The sequence below is a fragment of the Ptiloglossa arizonensis genome, chromosome 8 (assembly GCF_051014685.1).
Source record: "Ptiloglossa arizonensis isolate GNS036 chromosome 8, iyPtiAriz1_principal, whole genome shotgun sequence".
In the NCBI taxonomy this organism is placed as follows: Eukaryota; Metazoa; Arthropoda; class Insecta; order Hymenoptera; family Colletidae; genus Ptiloglossa; species Ptiloglossa arizonensis.
Genome location: NC_135055.1, coordinates 21,467,256 through 21,485,504, shown reverse-complemented (window position 1 = coordinate 21,485,504; position 18,249 = coordinate 21,467,256). Strand labels below are relative to the sequence as shown.

Sequence of the window (18,249 nt, the reverse complement as noted above, 5' to 3'; positions counted from 1 at the left end):
CGTAGCGCCCTGCCTAACTGTCTCGGGTCTAACGAAGGAACCCCGGCCGCCGATCGAGACGATGCCACCGTACGTGATCCTTTGTACCGTCGTGGTAACGTCGTAAGTATACGGTTTATGGAACGAACGATACCGTTTACCAATCGTTACTAATCTTCGAACGAAACGCGCGTAACGCGACCAAGAGACGAGGAGAGGACGCGGGCGTGAGTCCGCGCGGCTCTCTCCCCGCTGGCTCTTCGGTTCACTCGTTTCATCCGGGGCGAACAGCGGTCGATTTCGATCGAGAAACTATAGTAGAAGAGTAAAGGACGAACGAAGCGAGGATACGCGTACGAGAACAAAAAAAAAACACCTAAAAAGATATTGAAACGAGACAGAAGATCTCTTTTGATCTTGCGCCGTGAATGACACAACGCGAGAGCAACGCGTAGAAAAAAAAAAGAAAAAAAAATTGTTTTGTGTCGCGTAGCGAACGCAAAACGGCAGACTAAACCGCAGCAGCAGAGGTATTTTGGACGAGGTTGGAGAACGATCCGTTTCGATGTTCGTGGAACAAAAACGAACCCCCACGCCGCTTATTGGTCGCGTCCGTCTCCGCGCGTGCACAATGTTGCGAGTTCCGAGGGTACCGGCGAACGATCTGAGCGATAACTTCGCGCTCGGCCTGGTCCGCGTTTCGAGCCGCGATCTTCGACCTTTTTAAGTAACACGTATCAATCTAGGAGCCTGCTTGCGGAGAGATACAAAATTTCCTCGCTTTCGCGAGCAAACGTACCACTCTTTTACAACCGACCCTTTCGGACACGACACGCTCAGGGTCGAAGGGGTAGCGGATCGTGCTTGGTCAGACCATCCACTCGGATCGTGCTTGCTCAGACGTTCCAGTCCCCTTAACCGAGAACACTTTCCAAGTATAATACACGGGTAATCTACGGAAGGTAATTTGAGAATTTTGTGCCTCTGGTTCGATTCCAACGACGGGAAAATATATCGGATGTATCTGTTCGGCAAAGGAGCAATATTACGATACGAAATTCGGTCACATTTTCGAAATTTCACGGTCATTGGTATCCTTTCTCGATGTAACTGTTTGGTTGTTCGGAATTCGTTTCTTTCGGTGAAAATGAAACACGGTTGTTCTTTTAGAGTGTGTAAACACTTTATTAAATTATGTATTCTCCGTTTTGGAGAACGAAGTTACTTAGAACAATCCAATATATATTTCAACATCGTGGTAAGTTTGCGTGGTGTTGAGTAGAAACAATGTAACGACAGTAGAGTGTTTGCTGCATATTGTAGTTCGTAATATTTGCCACTTTCGAACGAATAATGCAATCGCGTGGAATATCATTTTTCTACGAGATATATAAGATGGTCAGATGAGACGCGTTTATAAATTTTCTCGTGGCTATAAATTTATAATTTGCAACTCGTCCAATGCGCGGAGCGTTTAAATTTCAGGTCCGAAAGGGTTGTGGGCGTAAATGCAACACGTGTGTTAATTTCTTGAGATAGAGCACGCCAGGGTCCCGATGAGAGCGTGTCCATCGATTGGTAAAACGGTTACGCGAATAGAGCATCTTTCGGGAACACAGCTCCACGATTGGGGGATGATGGCAGGCTCTCAAGGATAATCGATACACCGCGATAGAAATCGAAATCTCCCAGTGACCAGACCGAGCGCGGATCCGCTCGAACCTCGCGCTCGTCTTCCCGTCGCGTTAGCGTGTAGCGTCCGTCGACGCAAGCGGGAAGAGAAAAAAAAAAAAAAAAATAGAAACAGAGAGAACAGAGTCAACCGAACGATAAGAACGGGAGAAATAAAAAACGCTATAGTCGAGAAAGAGAAAACGGTCGTGAGGGAGCACGCTCGCCGACGTCATCGCATTTTCCCGACGAACCGTACGTATAATAAAAAAAAAAAAAAAATTAAAACGAACGGAACGACAAAAAAAAAAAAAAAGTAATGATAAATAACTAAATAAAATATCAGCCCTCGATAACACCGAGGTGTTCAGCTTTTGAAATCACGCCAAGCGGACTGCACGTGTAGTAGCGGGTGTACTCAGCCGACTATTATGATTTCCATCGTGGCATCCAAAAGTCCACAATACGACTGCAGTGATGCCTATTCTGGATCGTATGTCGCCTTTGTTTCCCGCGACGAGCCATTTCGTTTGTCGTTCGACGCCCGTTTCCATCCTACCTTTCTCTTTGTTTTCGCCCGTCCGCACCTTCCCCGACCCCCACTCCGTCACAACCCCATGTTTTTGTTTTCGTTCGTTCACCCCCGCCCCGGCCAGTCACCCCCCTCCCCTCGTCGTACAACGCCGTGGGAAATTTTTGCGAATAATTCAATCACCGTCCTTCATTTTCACCGACGCCGTTTCTCCATCCCCTAACCTCCTCTAACCACCTCTCGCCCGACCCTTCTCGAGTTTATACGTTATTTTATCGAACATTTCGCTCGTGATCGCCGACACGTCGAATCATAACCCCGGATTCGAGTTCCCGGCTGGGCTTATCGCGAGGGTAAACCCCTACAAATCCCCCCTCTACCATCGAAAGACGCATCCGTGCACCGTGGCCGCGCCATTGTCGCGTTTACGGTTCGAAATCGAACGGGAAGGACTACTCGATGTTCGGTTAATCGCGTTATTATTACGGCGGCCCGCGAATTTCCATCGTCGGACACCAGCTTGCCCGTCCCGCGGCCATAAATGTTTGTATTAACGTAATTAATGCCCGTTTCATATTTACGCCGACGACGGTATTAAACCGGCCGCGCCGCGTACGCGAGATGTATGGATTTGCGAGCGAGTCCCCCCTCTAACGCCACCTATGTGAATATATTGTCTCGCGATTAATCGAAATTAATTCGAATCGTTCCGACCAGATGAAATTCCACGGGTACAATCGTTACTCTCCCTCTCTACAAGGCGGCTCGTCCGAATGGGAAAACGTATTTGTTCGATCTTCGATCGCGTACAATTGCACTACTGCTATGCATCTAGGGACGTTACTAGGTACCGATGTGTCACCTACTGTTGCATTTCCGTAATATCGTCAATGTTAATTTTCTTTCCCAAGCAGTAACGAGTGCAATAATTTACGTCGATTTTCATTTACCTGGAGTGTAACAATTTTGGTCGATTCTATTCGTAAAACATTCGTTTCGTAACGAAAATAACATTTGTGACGTACTAACGTTGGACAAAGAAAAATTCGACTTAAGACTCGCTAACGTTTCGTGAAAAGGAACGTCAGGTTTCTGCACGTTGGTGTAACTCGCAAATTTGATTTCGAAGTTCGTGATAACGTTCACGCTCGGGAAGAAAAAAAAATACTCGTCGCGAGAAATTCGTAAAAATACCTGGAAGATGGCCGCAACCCCTTAAGAGATTCCGCTCGGGCGGGTCTCCCTCGGTTGCACGCGAATTCTCGATCGGTGCGCGTTTCGTGCCGGGTTTTCGTGTCCTCGCGTCCCCCCACGATCGATACAAATTTTATTGTCCCTGGAAATAAGAAAAGCCGAGCGTCCCCGAGCGATTGCCAAAACGTTTTCCCCTCCCCGCTCCCGTTCCGTTGAAATTGGCCCTCCCTACGAACAACCTATCGCCACCCTCGCGATAAGCCCCGTTCTTTTTTCCCCGAGATGCACAACCCTCGCGCAAACATGTATACGGGTGTATATATACATATATATATATATATATATATATATATATATATATATATATATATATACTTGTCGCGCGTTTCACCCGGAGGGGTTTTCACGAAACGAGCCGATAATGCACGTTTATACCTACACGTATATATCCAGAACGGGCTGGACGGTTCAGCCACTGCCAAGATTTTTTCACTCGCGGGGCCCGGATTCGTCGTCGCGGCGCACGTTTCTCCGACGCACTCGCGAAACCGTCGTTCGTTTTTCCATTTTTTTTGTTTTGCTTTTTGCGGAGAAGAAGACGAAGAAGAAGAAGAAGAAGAAGAGAAAAGAAAATATTTCACGAGCCAGAGAAGCGTGCGCGGACGACGAATACGGAGCTGGAATATCGAACCTCGACGAACGACGCTCGAGGATCGCGGTCAGAGCAAGGATCAGAAGAGAGCCAACCGCGAGCTAGACAATTTCCAGCAAAGAGGGATCGAGAAGCTTCGGAGAGAAAGGGACCATTGGAGGAAACGATCTTTGAGACGGGGAGGAGCGAAAATCTTGACGCTTGACCGGGAGGGGTGGGGGCGTTTGGAAAAAGGAAATAAAAAAGGCTGAAATAAGAAAAGAGTCGAACCGAGCGTCGCTCCGGGACAAAGACGCCTCCGTCGGTCTTCTTTCTCTCCCGCTGCCTCTCCGCCCCCGGTGCCGTTTCTCGTACGGCAATCGCGATAGAAAACGGAGAGGAACCGTCGCGAAGAATGGAACGCGTGTCGAGGCGTGTTTAACAATGGAAGCGATAAAAGTTAAAGAATACATATATATATAAATATATACGTACATAGAAATAAATATATAGACGAAAGAAGAGTTTAGAGAAATGACGAAAAAAAAATATACCAAAAAAAAAAAAGTAATAATGAATGAAAGAAAACTAGATAACCAAAAGAAAGAAAAAGAAAAACGTGGGCGTCTCTTGTCCTCCTCTCTCTCTGTGTTTTCTGTAGGTCGACAAATCTAAACGCGTGCGGCGAGTCAGTCTCGACGCTGACCCGTTGCAGCCCGTTGAATCCGCAACTACCACCACCACCACCACAACCTCTTCATCAACCACCACTTCCTACGCAAGTAACCACCCCCGCCACTGCCACCTCGGAGCCGGTCCACGAGCAGGCCCCCCCGAACCGTGATCGTGACCATCACGCGCTCCACCTCGATAATCGAGATTACGAGAGCGTATTTATCATAGAGAGGCGGAACAGTAAGCCTAACCTCCGCTAGCCACACTGAAAAAAAAACAACAAAAAAAAAAATAATTAATACCAACCAAGTACTACTACTGCTACTACTTATTACTGCTACTACCATCACTACTACTACCTACTACCACTACTACTACTACGTACCCGAGACCAACGGTTGCTCCCGAGACCACGAATCTAAAGATCTCGCCGACGGTATTGTCATAACACGTATGTGATTCTGTGAGCGTCTGAAAGACCTTAACAAAAAGTAACAATAACCGGCCGAACAACCCGTCGATCGGTCAAACGAGCCGATCGACACTGTCGTCTGGTTCGTCGTTGATCGATCGAACGAGCCGCAATTAATATGCGCTGCAACTTGCCGCTGGGACTTGTCCGTTACCAGTATCACTACTACCTACTTTTTACCTACTGTACTACTACCACCGCTACTACTACTACCACTACTGCTACTATTACTACCACTACTACCTACTGTGCGAGACTACGGCTCTGCAATGTTACCTGCTAGGACCTACTAATCTACCACTACCATCTACTACTATCTACTACTTAGGATGATTGTCATGACTGTAGATGAGATCGGCAGTAACAGGCAAATACAGCTAGGAGTCACACTAGTAACATCCAGTCAGTACCCTAATACCTTCGTTCGGCGGACTTAGGGAGTACATAGATAAGAGACTCGAGGCAAGACGGTAGATGTGTACCGAGTTCAACGAATTCGTCCAACGAATAGCATTTCCTTTTCGAGATACGATTGAAAGCCCGCGGTTGACTCGTTGCCAACGAGGTGAACAAAATAACCTCCTCCGATCGTACTCGTCGAGTTGCTCATTCTCTCGATCTCGCCTCGACACCAACCCCTCTTAACGCAATGTCGTAACCATAGTTGAACTTGTTCGCTCACCTTTCGTTCGTTTTTTCGTATTCTTTTACATTCTTTTCTCCACAGCCCCGCCCGCCCACCCTACCCCCCACTTTTCTTTCTATCTTAGCCAGTCGCATAACAATTCTGCGCATTACAACGTCCGTAACGGGCTTCTTTCTCGATCCTCTATTTTCACGACTTGTCACTCAGCTCGTTTTCATTTCTCTTCTTCTTTTTTTTCTTTATTCCATTCGCCCGTCCAACCACGCTCACCTAAATTCACCGTCACTCTCTCACTCTCTCTATCTAACTATCTATCTATCTATCTTTCTATCTATCTATCTATCTATCTATCTGTCTGTCTATCTCTCTCTCGCTCTCATCTTCACTCGACTTTTCTCTACTTTAGCAGTTTTTATCGTCTCTCGTTGCGCCCATTCGCTCGATCGACAGACGATACTCGACGTCCGAGCGAGTCGATGGTTCCCAAACCCCCCTAGTTCACCCCATTTAACGAAGCGAGATTTTTTTTCGCGCTAACGACGACGACAACGACGATCGTCGAAACCTCCGGTTCCACCCCCATCATCGGGGCGAGGAACCATCGAGCTCGCTCGGATATCTCTCTTTGCTCGTACATTCAAGTGTTTTCCACGAATCTCGCGCAAAAGTTTCTCTATATATTTACGTAGATGCACCGTAACCGAAATTCTTCTTACCGAAGGTTCGATCGATACAGCTTGCTTCGTTTCTTTAGACGAGTAATTCGGACCGATCCTGGTAGCTAAGAGATACCGATTTTTCCACCAACGACACGGTTCGAACGCTACCGGTATCGGGCCGTGGCCATTTTCTTTCTCACCCTTTCGAAGGAGAAACCCTTTTTTTCTCTCCGAGTTGCGATCTCGATCGAAGAAAAAGAAAAGAAAAGAAAAGAAACGAAAGAAAAAACGGGAACCTTCGCAGGTTCGGCCCGTTCGCTTTTCCAACCATTATTTTTCTCTTTCTCTTTCTCTCTATCTCTGTCTATCTCTCACGTAGCATGTCACACTTGACTGAGCATGACAAAAGAGAAACGCAATCGTGCTGTCCTGCGATAGTGAACAATTCCGTGAAGAAACGCTTTGAATGAGATAAAAAAAAAAAAAAGAAAGTAAAACAAAAACAAAGAAATCAATACGATCGATATTTTAACCGAAACTTCTTGTATCCTTTTACTGTTTCCAGTCTATCGATTTTAGACGAGCCGTAAAAAGACGCGTTCACTACTCGAACACTCGGACACGAACATAGGTAAGCCGCTCTCACTGCGGCTCTACCCCCGAACTGCATCCCAGAAACACGATTTATATTCATTGTAATATTCATTGTTTGATCGTTTTTTGACGCGACAGTCGTCGTTGTACAAGTTGTTCGATCCCGAACCTCCATCCACCGAATCCAACCTACCGCCCTGATCCCACCGATAAACATTCTCGTTTGACTGTGCTTAAATCCCTCGAACCAACCCCCCACACCCCCTCATCGTCATTTATCGACAGTATTTGTATCGTTGCATCGATTTCTCGTGTAAATTCTAGTTTACTTGTTCGATCACGACCGTCGGGCCGATCTCTTTCGTTTTTCCCCCCTTTTTTTTCGAGAGAAAAAAGAAAAGAAAAAGAAGAAGAAAAAAAAAAGTCGATCCGTCCGCTCTAACGCGGGTTTTAACGTTTCGTTTACGGGGCTTCTTTGAGTATGTTTCCGTTTTTTTGCGAACGTGTTTTCTCGCGCGAGAGAGACGAGCTCGTCTCGCCCGTCCCCCATCCCCTCGTGGAACCGGAAACACGAGACGCAGACCGGATGATGGGAACACGTGTTCACATATCTATTTGCTCCCTAAATACCACCGCCTAGAAGTAACGTTCGGTTATTTAGCGTTATATTTCTTATCATTATCGCCACGATATTGTTTTTTGTGAATGTAATCGTTGTGTTACAACATTCTCTCTCCCCCATCTTTCCTTGCTGCCGGACCCGAAGGAGGAGAAAAGGTGACGAGTTTCGGAGCACCTAAATCCACGATTGCTATCACTTTTGAAAAAAAATACCGAAAAAAAAAGAAAAGAAAAACAAATGATTAAACAAAAAAAAAAAAAATACAGTATTGAACATTGGGCAAAAAGATCTGAGCTTACGAAAACAAAAAACAAAAAAATATTCACGTGACTTAAAACAGAACAGGATAAAAAAAAAATTATTCGAAAAGAAAAAATAATAATATACACATATATATATATACGAGAGAAAGATCCAGTCACTGGCAACGCCCACCCACCCACAACCCACGTCACGCCCGACCACTCGTGCACCGGAATGCGCATGCGCATGCCTTCCCTGCCTGCATCCGTTATTCGTTATTTATATATATATATACATATATATATATATATATATATATATATGTATACGTACACGTAATTGATTCTCGAACAAGATGATTATCTTGTACGTTTCACTTTGTACGTCTGCCTTTCGTTGTTTTGTTTTTACTAGCTCCTTGTGTTTCCTTTTTGTTCGTGTTAACGTTGCGTGTTTTTTACGACGTTGTTGTTGCACGTTCTCGCTGTGTACGGCTACCGATCAACATCGTCGGAGGTGATTTCTTTAACGAGAGATCTCTTTTAACCCACCGACGGAAGAAGCACGAGAAACGATTTTTTATTCGGACAGTCGACAGAACCGTAGATACCACTCACGATGCGGAGCTACGGTCGACGGAAGAGACGCTACCAAGTCGCGTAATCGAACAAAGAAAAAGAATCTAACAAAAAAAAGAACAGCTACTTTCGAGTCTACGTCTTCGGGGACACTAGTTTCATTTCGAACAGGATACACGAGTAAAACTTGCAAAAATATTCGCTTGGTTCTCGCGTCAATATAAATCGAACAATCTATATTTTGCAAAGATTTCGCTCGCCAAAGTTTCACGTATCGATTGAAAAAGATACTCGCCAAAAGTTCTCGACTTTCGAGAACCCGTTACTCTTGAATCGTATCCAAAACCTCGTACGATTTCCAGTATCGATCTCTCGATTTCGAGTCCATTCTCTCGAAAAGCAAATAAAAAGTATCAGCGTCTGTTCCAGCGGCCGTATCGTCCCGCTGTAAAATCGTGAAACCGTGTTGGTAAATCGTGTCTAATTTCCTCCGAGGATGTTGATCGCGTGGCCGCCGCCGCCTCGAACCGCCACCGCTGCGATCTCTCTAACGCTCTATCTGTCCTACCCGTAGACCTAGAAAAAGCCGAGTACCAGGTCTAAATCTCCTGCGGGAGATCCTGACCCCGGACACGCCGGACTCGTGTCGCGGTCGGCCGCTGGGTAAGATCTCGCGCGCGGCCGACGGCCGGTTCGTCGTGGCGGACTCGGTGGTCAGCTCGGCGAACAACAGCATCCTGGACGCGTCTAGCAGCGACGACGGTGGCTTTCTACCGAAGCAACGACTGAAGTCGACCTCGCGGCGGCCGCTGGTCGGCACCAGTCAGCTGAGCCTCAGATCGGACGGCAGCGGTGTGTCCATCAACGGTGGCCTGACCTCCATCCATCATCTGGCGACGGTGAACTCGCTGGCGAGGATCGCGCCGACGATCTGCACGATCTCGTCGCCCAGGTTCCTGGCCAGCTCGCCCACCGGTCCCCAGGTGCCCTGGACCCCGTTGTACTTCAGCGATCTCAGCTCCGTCAGGCAGCCGTCCTCCGGTGAACGTTCCTTCCCGACGCCGCCCGATTATCTTCAGCTACGCACCATGCACCAGCGTTACAGCCAGGAGCTGCCCTCGCTGAAGGCGATCCACGCCGAGTCCAGACGGTTCGTACCCGTCCAACCTCTGGCAACATCGTCGCCGCCCCAACCGGCCGGTAGACCGAGAGCCAGGCTACCACCGAGACACGCGAGACACGCGAGGTCAGCACCCGAGTTGGCGGCATCACCCGACCTGGAGACCTCCCCGGAGAGCAGATCGAGCAGCTCGGGCTTCGGTAGCAAGAACACATCACAACAGAATCAAAGCTCGCGAAGCGGTAGCACCGTCGCCGAGTGGAGACCACCGCCTTACAGACCACCACCACCGCCGTTGGTGGGCAGATGGTTGGAACTCCAGGAGCAGGGAAAGGTCGGGCATACGCACATACAGACGGCGGTGGACGCCGGCAGCGTCGACGGCCACTACGAGTTCGATCCCGTCTCCTGTACCCCGACACCGACCTCTGCTTCCACACCGACCAGGGAGGAGAGACCACCGGTTCATCAGATCCACGCGATCCACGTGCCCCATATACATCAGGTACACACGGTTCATCATCAACCGTCCAGGTACACCAGGGACAACATCGAAGCCAGGGTGCAGGCGATGAAGGCCGAGTTCCATCAGTTCCGACAACGTCAAGCGAGGAGACGTCAGAGCGCCCACCTGGAGAGCGCCTGTTGACCCCTGTGGGATCATCGCTGACCGATCCGTAGCGCTATCCTTGGATCCCACACCATAGACGAGAGACGCTTCTAGAAACGAGCAGGTTCCCCGGTATAGTCCTTTTGCTACCTCTCGCGGATATCCCAGCGACGAAGCAGCCAAACAGCCGGACCGATCGGTAAATTCGCGGGCCTGGAGAACACGGTCCGGAATGGGAACCAACGAATCGACCCACCGGCTGTGACCACTCCGCGTAATCCACGAGCGGATCGTCGCCACGTGATCGTCGATCGGAGACCAACCGTTGAAGCACAACGAGGATCGTGACCGTGTCATCGATCCCAACGTACGCGCGAACACTTCAAGTCAATTCTACATCGGCCGGGCGAATCGTCTCTGCGTTAAATGCTCGCCAAACGAACATAAGAGATACACGTACACACGCGCGCGCACGAGCCTCCGAGCTCAGGATATATATACACACATACACACACGCAAAACACACACGTACACACACGAACGCTCCCGTCGACGCGGGAGTCGAGGAACTAACGCGTATAGAAAAGTATGTTACGTTAAGCGGACGCGATCGTCGTAGGTCCGATCGTTTGCCGACTCTCGAGACGGAACTTCCTCCGGAAGGAAGGGTACGTCACCGGAACATCGAGGGGATTCGCGAAGGATTCCAACGACGAAGCTCGGGGGTCGACTCGGATCATCGTCGGTCCGTAATACTCGCGCGCACCAACGACTAACGATTTTTAGCGATACTGTATTATAACGATAACAATGATAGAGCGAAGGGCCGGAAGAGAAGGAGAGAGAACCGCGCCGGAAGAGAGCTCGAACGACGGAGAAGGGAACGGGGGAAGTTCGTTCGAGAACCTCGCGCCGGAACTTGTCCGTCTACGAAGCCGCTAAGGGGACGATAACATCCCCACCGACCGACAGATCGGAGGGGAATGGGGTGACGAAACCAAACGGAAAAGTGCGAGGAAGATTCTTCGGGGGCAGAAACGGTAAGACGGCATTGCTACTCCAAAGAAACTGTACCGTGCTCCGTATACCCGTATCGATGGAGTAAAGGGGGATAAAATCGAGAGAGATTGAAGGAAAAAAAAAAAATAAAAACAAACAAACAAACGACACGTAAGATTAACCGTAATCGTACACTTGTAAGTGATAATTAACGAAAAAAAAGAAGAAAAAAAAAATAATTGAACGCGAAGCAAGAAAAAAATAAACGAAACACGTAAGATAATCGAGAAATTACTAAACGTACATACACTCACACACACATTACACATATGCGCATACGAACACGGGAGAAACGAACACGCACATCCACACACAAACGTATACACGCGTACATTAACACGAGAGAAAAGAAAAACGAAAAAAAAAAAAACCAGTAATTATATCGATGAGCAACATGGACTCGTGAAACGTGATATTAGGCCGAAGCTTGCCTCGAGATTGCTTAAGGACTCACTCGTACTGCACTGCCTGTTTAGGGTTTCGCTAGCGACCCAACATATTATCGGCACAATAATTTTTCTTAAGCAACGTAAACGTGAAATAAAACTAATGTAATGTTCTTTAAATCTACGCGCGCGCGCTCTCTCGGCCGGCCACGAGGCTCGCGTACACGCGCGTGCACGCCCCCGCGTCCCAACGTACCACGCCCCCATGACCCCCACCACTCGAACATCTCGAATCCGCTCGCCCGTCTTTTCTACGTGTACATACCTCGTGTACATATACATCGCGCCAATCCGGGCCTCTGCTTCGCCGTCGTCGCGAGTTTTTTCGCTCGCGCGACGCGTACGCGTCGGGCGTTTTCACCACGCTTCAACGAACGAGAAGAGGGGACGCCCACGCGCACACACACGCACACGCGCACACACAACCCCCCGCTTCGTTCGCGAATCGAAGAGGACGAATCAACGCGGCAAACGAAGAAGGAGGTGTCCGCCCTTCTACTCCTCGCGAATCGGAGATTTGACCGCGAATCGTGCACTCGCGTCGGGAGCATCGCCGATCGGCCCTGAATTCGTGCAAATTTAGGAGGAAAAATGAAAAACAAAAAAAAACAAAACGAAGTTACACGCGCGTACACCCACACACACACACACACACGCACGCGTTATCACGCGCAGAACGTTGGGCCGGGAAAACGCGATCCGACGTGTGTACGATCAACGATTATGATTACCGTGTAATCGAGCCAGTGATCGATCGATCGCGATCACCGAGTGATCGGTAATCGGTATTAACGATCGATACGAACAATCGAGGAGAACGCACGAGTTCGTTGATCGGTAATCGCGAAACAATTACAATTTCTTATTGGGATTGTACTCGATATTTACTACGATACATTGATATATAAAATATAGAAAAATATATATGTGTATATATATATATATATTAGCTCGTTTACATTAATTTTCTCATTGTTTAAACAATTCGTTGTCTCGAGTACGCTACGAATTATTAGTTTCCAAAGCCGGAAATAACACCTTATCGGAAATGGGTGTTTCGAGCAACGTTGTTGCTTTGCGTTTATTGATTCCACTGAGATCCAAACCGGCGATTACCGATTATCGACGATCGTGGATCGCGAGCACGGAAGCGCCGCGATTAGCTCCCCACTCCACCCCGATTAACGATTACGATCGAACATTCGACGAATCGGATCGGATCGCCCCTCCCCGGTGGCCCAACGTTGTTGCACACGGGACACGATGAATCGACACGACACGCACACACAATTACGGAGAGTACGAAAGAAAGAGAGAGAGAGAAAGAGAGCGAGCGAAAGAGAGATTGTGAGAGAGAGAGATATTATATACGGAGTGAATACAAGAAAACGAAGAAGAAAACACGCGCATACACGCGCACGAACACGAAAAGTGTTCTTCGTGACCACCCCGCACCCGATTCTCACCCGAGCGCATTGTAATTTAAAAACGAAGAAAAAAATCATCGTCGAGTCGAGGTCGTGAGCGCGCGCGCGCCACGGCCCGCGGGGCGTTCGATGACGAATTACGGGCTAACTTAAACACACGATCGACGTATAGTAGAACGAAACGCGACCTAAAACGAGACGAGAGAGAGAGAGAGGGAGAAAAATAGAGAGATCGTTCCCATTAACCTATTATCGAACGTTCCGTGGACACGCTCGAACTTCCATTTTTCTCGCCTCCTCTCGACACTTGAAGTAGACCATCGAACGCACGCGGGCCCCGGCGAACGCGCAACGATCCCCTCCAAACCCCCAACCGCCGCCCCACCGCCCCCCACAACCCCTCGGCGTCTAAAACGGGCGTTTCGCAAAATGTTTTTCTTCTCCTTTATTACTGCGTTCTTCTTTTCTCTTTTTTTTTTTTTATTTGTCTTATAGTACAAACACTTATTTATACGTACGATATTATACATACTTATATTATATATAAATATTAGCAAGGGCCCTACTCACGATTCAACTATAACTTCGACGCACCGTTAACGAACCGACAGTGCGAACCGACGCGGCTGCGTGTACAATTTTTCGGTTAACATGTATCCCGAGAATGCGTGCGCGCGCGCGAGTGTGTGTGTATGTGTGCGAGAGAGAGAGACATATGCGCGTGTACGTGATGTGTGTATGTGCGCGCGTGGAAGGGCCGCGAGAGTGTGTGCGCGTGTGCGAGAGAGGACCCGAGAGACTGAGACCGAAAGAGAAATAGAGAGAGAAAGAGAGAGAGAGAGAGATACGATAGAATCGAAGAGATGGAATAAGACGCGAAAGAAAAACGAAACGGTTGTTGAATAAAAAGAAAATTGTACGCGACGAAGAATATCGTTTTTAAAACGCGCAAAGATAAAAAATACTCGGGAACATATACTTGGGGAGAGAGAAAGAAAGAGAGAGAGACAGAGAGAGTGAACGAGCGCGAGAGAGAAAGAGAGAGAGAGAAAGACAGAGAAAAAGAGAGAGCAATGGATACGGAAGGGAATAAGTAAATAAATGAGTAAATAAAGAAATAAAGAAATAAATAAAAAAAAAAGAAGCGGAGGCGACGGGAAAGAGTACCAATATTCTAAAGTAATTCTAACGATTGACTTAATAATTTGATAATTAATTGATATTGTAAATCGTAAACGACTCGTAGCGTGTAGCGTATTAATCAACGAGAACGAGACGAAGGAAGGGCAAAAACAGAAAAAAAAAAACAGAAACGCGGCGAACGATTGTTTCAACAATTTAAAATTAATTATACTCGACATCGCCCGAATACGATCGCGCGATCGATCGCGTCGCTGGTTGTATCATAATAATAATTCGTGTTTAGAGGCACGCGCATCGATCGAGCCCCGCCCCCTCACCCCCCACCCGACCCCAGAAACGCCCCTCGATCGTGTCGTATTGTACGATCCACGTGGTGACGATTTCACGGTCGTCGAAACACGGTTCACGATTGATCGTACGCGATCTAAACGATAAAATGGGAACAGGCGAACGAACTCGATCGGTAAAAATCTTTTTGTACGTCGAACGGCCGCAGATCGAGTCGAGATCGCACAAACGTAAACTGTTCCCCCACCCCCGCGAGCTGCGCGCAAGCTCCCATACGCCGAGCTGTATAAAACGTTACCACGTGGACCGATCGAGAGAGGGGGAAACGAAGAAACGAAGAAGATCGGGAATCGGGCGCCTCCCCTTGTCAGCGGAAGTGGGCGTGTTTTCCCGATTTTCCTCTGGCCCCGCCCACCACCTCGACCCCCCACCCCGCCACCACCACCACCCCTCACCACCCTCTCGCCGAGTCCAAACGTCGTACAAAGACAAGGAGAAACGGGCGAGAGCGGTGAATGAAAAATGAAATAAAAGAACAACCAATCGATATAGGCATATAAGTAACGTGTAGATATATCATAGTTAGATACAACGATCTCAAGAGGACGCGCCCGAGAGAGTGGACGATCGCTGGATCGAAGAGAGGCGGTAAAATGGAAAAAAAAAGAAAAAAAGGAAAAAAATAAATAAATAAAACGAAAACGAGAAATGATCTTCGAAACGATCGCGGGTGCCGCGGATCGAAGCCTCGAGCGTTTTGTTGCGTCGACACGAATGACTCGAAAGTCTCGCTCGAAACGGCGTACAGAGAGAGAGAGAAGAGAGATTTAACGAGGGATGTACGTGTGTACGTATGCACCCGTATATTTATATATATATATACACACACATATATATATGTATATACATACATACGTTCCACGCTGAATCTCCGTATACACGTATAATATAAAATGTGTGTGTACATAGAGACCGAGAACGAAGGAGAATACGTTATAGAAAGGAGAAGTATGGACAATGGTTTCGCGCGATCGCGTGTTAAGTGAATAATATGGTTGAATCGTGAATTCGTTCGTGTAACGTTCGTCATCAACAATCATTATCGATAACTTCGTTTTACGTCTATTCCTTTCGTTCCCGAAACAAAACCTATTTCTTCGGCCATCATCAGCGTTCATCACCACCGTTCATCCCCCCACTTCTAACTCTTCCGTCTGCTTCTATTTCTTATTTTCCCGATTTAACACGCATCTCTTCCACGTTTCTCGTTTCTTCTCTGTCTACCTCGTATCATCGTCACGGCTTACTTTGCGTTCGCGATTACACCTTTGCGTCGCGTTATTTATTTAGAATTCCGAGCGAGTATGAACTTACCCGCCGGACATGGATGAACATTAATTTAGGTATTCGCTCTTTACGTACCTGAAAGCCATCTGGCATAGCGTATTTTTCAGAGTCGCGAGTGAAATTCTCATCCATCGTAGCCAGAACGTTCCGCGAATCACACGTGCGCTCTCACACGAAGGGCGCCCAAGGAAAATTTATTCGAGGATCGGTAGGGATCGCGCGAGAGTGGATCGACCGGTTCGCCCCCGTTACGTTCCCAATACGATTTACGTTACGAAACGTTCGTCGCTAATTTCGTGAAAATGTTCGTCTCGTCGGTTAGAGTTGCGATCGCGTGAACAACTCGCGAGAAACCTTCCGGACAATCGAGACCCATCGATCTTGCTCCCACGAGGTAACTCACGACTAGCGACGGGACTCGTGTTTTTCCGCGGTGACGCGTGATTTTCCACGGATACGCCTAATCGTCCAAATCGATCGCTTCTCGAGGTCAGAGTCCGATCGATTCTCGATCGAAGGAATTAATCATTTCACCGAAGTAACGATCGCGGTGCACGAGAACGATCTCGAGATTTTGATACGCATATTTCAATTGTTGTATTAATCGTTCGAAGAAATTATTTTCCAGGCTAGATTTCCCAGCTTCGATCGGTGACGGAAAAATAATCGAAGATTCTGGTTCGAGGTTTCGCACAGGTGTCCAAGTGTTGACATTCGCGTCGATGTCACTTACGTATCGATTACAACTTGTTTCGAGACCAGTTCGAGAGGATGTAACGTTAAGGGGAGTGTCGCGATTAACGAGTACCGTCGCTAGTCTCGAGCCGAAAAAATGGCAATCCGATTTCCGTTACGTTGTACCTTCGAGAGCGAGTATACGACGGCGTTTCGGTCGATTCGGTAGCCGGGGTATCGATCGCGTGAAAAGACCGCGAATCCGTGAAAATGGAAAATTCGAACGTACCGAGAGAGAAAACAAGAAAGAGAGAGAGAAAAAAAAAAGAATGAACAAGCGAACGTAGAAGCGACCGCGCGCCAGCGACGAAGATGTTCGAATAAAAAGCACACAAAAAAGGAAACGAACGTCGCAGTTTCAGACACTGAGAATAATTCTCCGAGAGAATCGTTCGAAAAGAGAAAAAAAAAAAAACAAAACAAACAAACAAACAAACGTGCCCGCGGCGTTTTGTCGACAGAGCGACCTTCGAGTTTTCGTTTTCGCCAGCATTTTCTCGGTTCGATCGCGGGACACTCGTTCACGCGCGCAACGGACTCGGTTAATCATTTTTTTCCTTACGGTTCGTCCGTTGAAATTGCTTCGATTGCACGTACACACACACACACCGTCACCAAACGCGCACACACCGACATGAACACACACGCAGCAACGTTCTTCTGTACCGTCTGTCCTCGCTACTTTCTCTTGTCGTCCCTTTTCGTCCTGTACGCGCGACACGAAACAGAGAAATAAATAAATAAATGAAAAAAAAAAAACAAAAAAACATGGAACTACCACTACTAATTGAGATTACACAAGAGAGACGCGTTTTCGTATTTTTCTTTTTCTTTTTTTTCTCTCTTTTTTTCCTTTGGTTACCCCGTTCGTCAACTTCGCGAGTGCTCGCTGTTCACATACGTACACACGCACACACAGAGACACACGCGCACACATGCATACGAACACACCGCCCCATCCCACCATTTTTCACCGTTTTATTGATCGACCTATGCTTTTTCTCGCGAACCTCTCCCCACGAGAACAACTCCAAGACGTAACTAACCTAGGACAAATTGTAGACAATTTATTATCAAATAAAATGAAAAATAAAGCGACATTTGAAAGGAAGCAATGTGAGGGTGTCTGTGTATGGGATATATATATATATATATATCACATCAACGTTCAATACTCCAAATCCCCCTCTAGATGTATCACAGGCTCGCAAACACCGACTCGATCGCGAACTATATACGCGAAACGTGTATTAAAGTTTATCACGCTCGTCTGGTATCGAGCGATGTTCGATTCACCGTTCGTGGAAACGAAAACCGATACGCGAGTCGTTCCGGCTTTTTTAAAAGGAAGAGAGCCCAGCGTATGGGATATATTATATTATCGTGTTTTAATACGATATATTACGTTAACATCGTATATATTGTATGTAAATATACATAATATATATACAATACCGTAGTTTATTACGGTTCGAATTTAATAAATATGAAAACTTTTTTAGAAGTGATATTTTCATTGCATCAAGTAAGCCAGACTTACGGTCTTGTCTAGAGGCGACGTGACCCAATTTATCGTAA

The 18,249-nt window shown here is 47.4% G+C and overlaps 1 protein-coding gene across 12 annotated transcripts in view; it reads left to right on the top strand.

The window, feature by feature from the left end:
- LOC143150504 (protein turtle) overlaps positions 1–17,782 on the top strand; it is a 115,219-nt gene extending 97,437 nt beyond the window's left edge. For all 12 annotated transcript variants that reach the window (XM_076318825.1, XM_076318828.1, XM_076318829.1 and 9 more), the window contains one exon: positions 9,071–17,782. In XM_076318825.1, coding sequence (XP_076174940.1) covers positions 9,071–10,265 — 1,195 coding nt within the window. In that variant the 3' untranslated portion in view covers positions 10,266–17,782. The remainder of the gene's footprint in view (positions 1–9,070) is intronic.
- Positions 17,783–18,249: the final 467 nt, after the last annotated feature.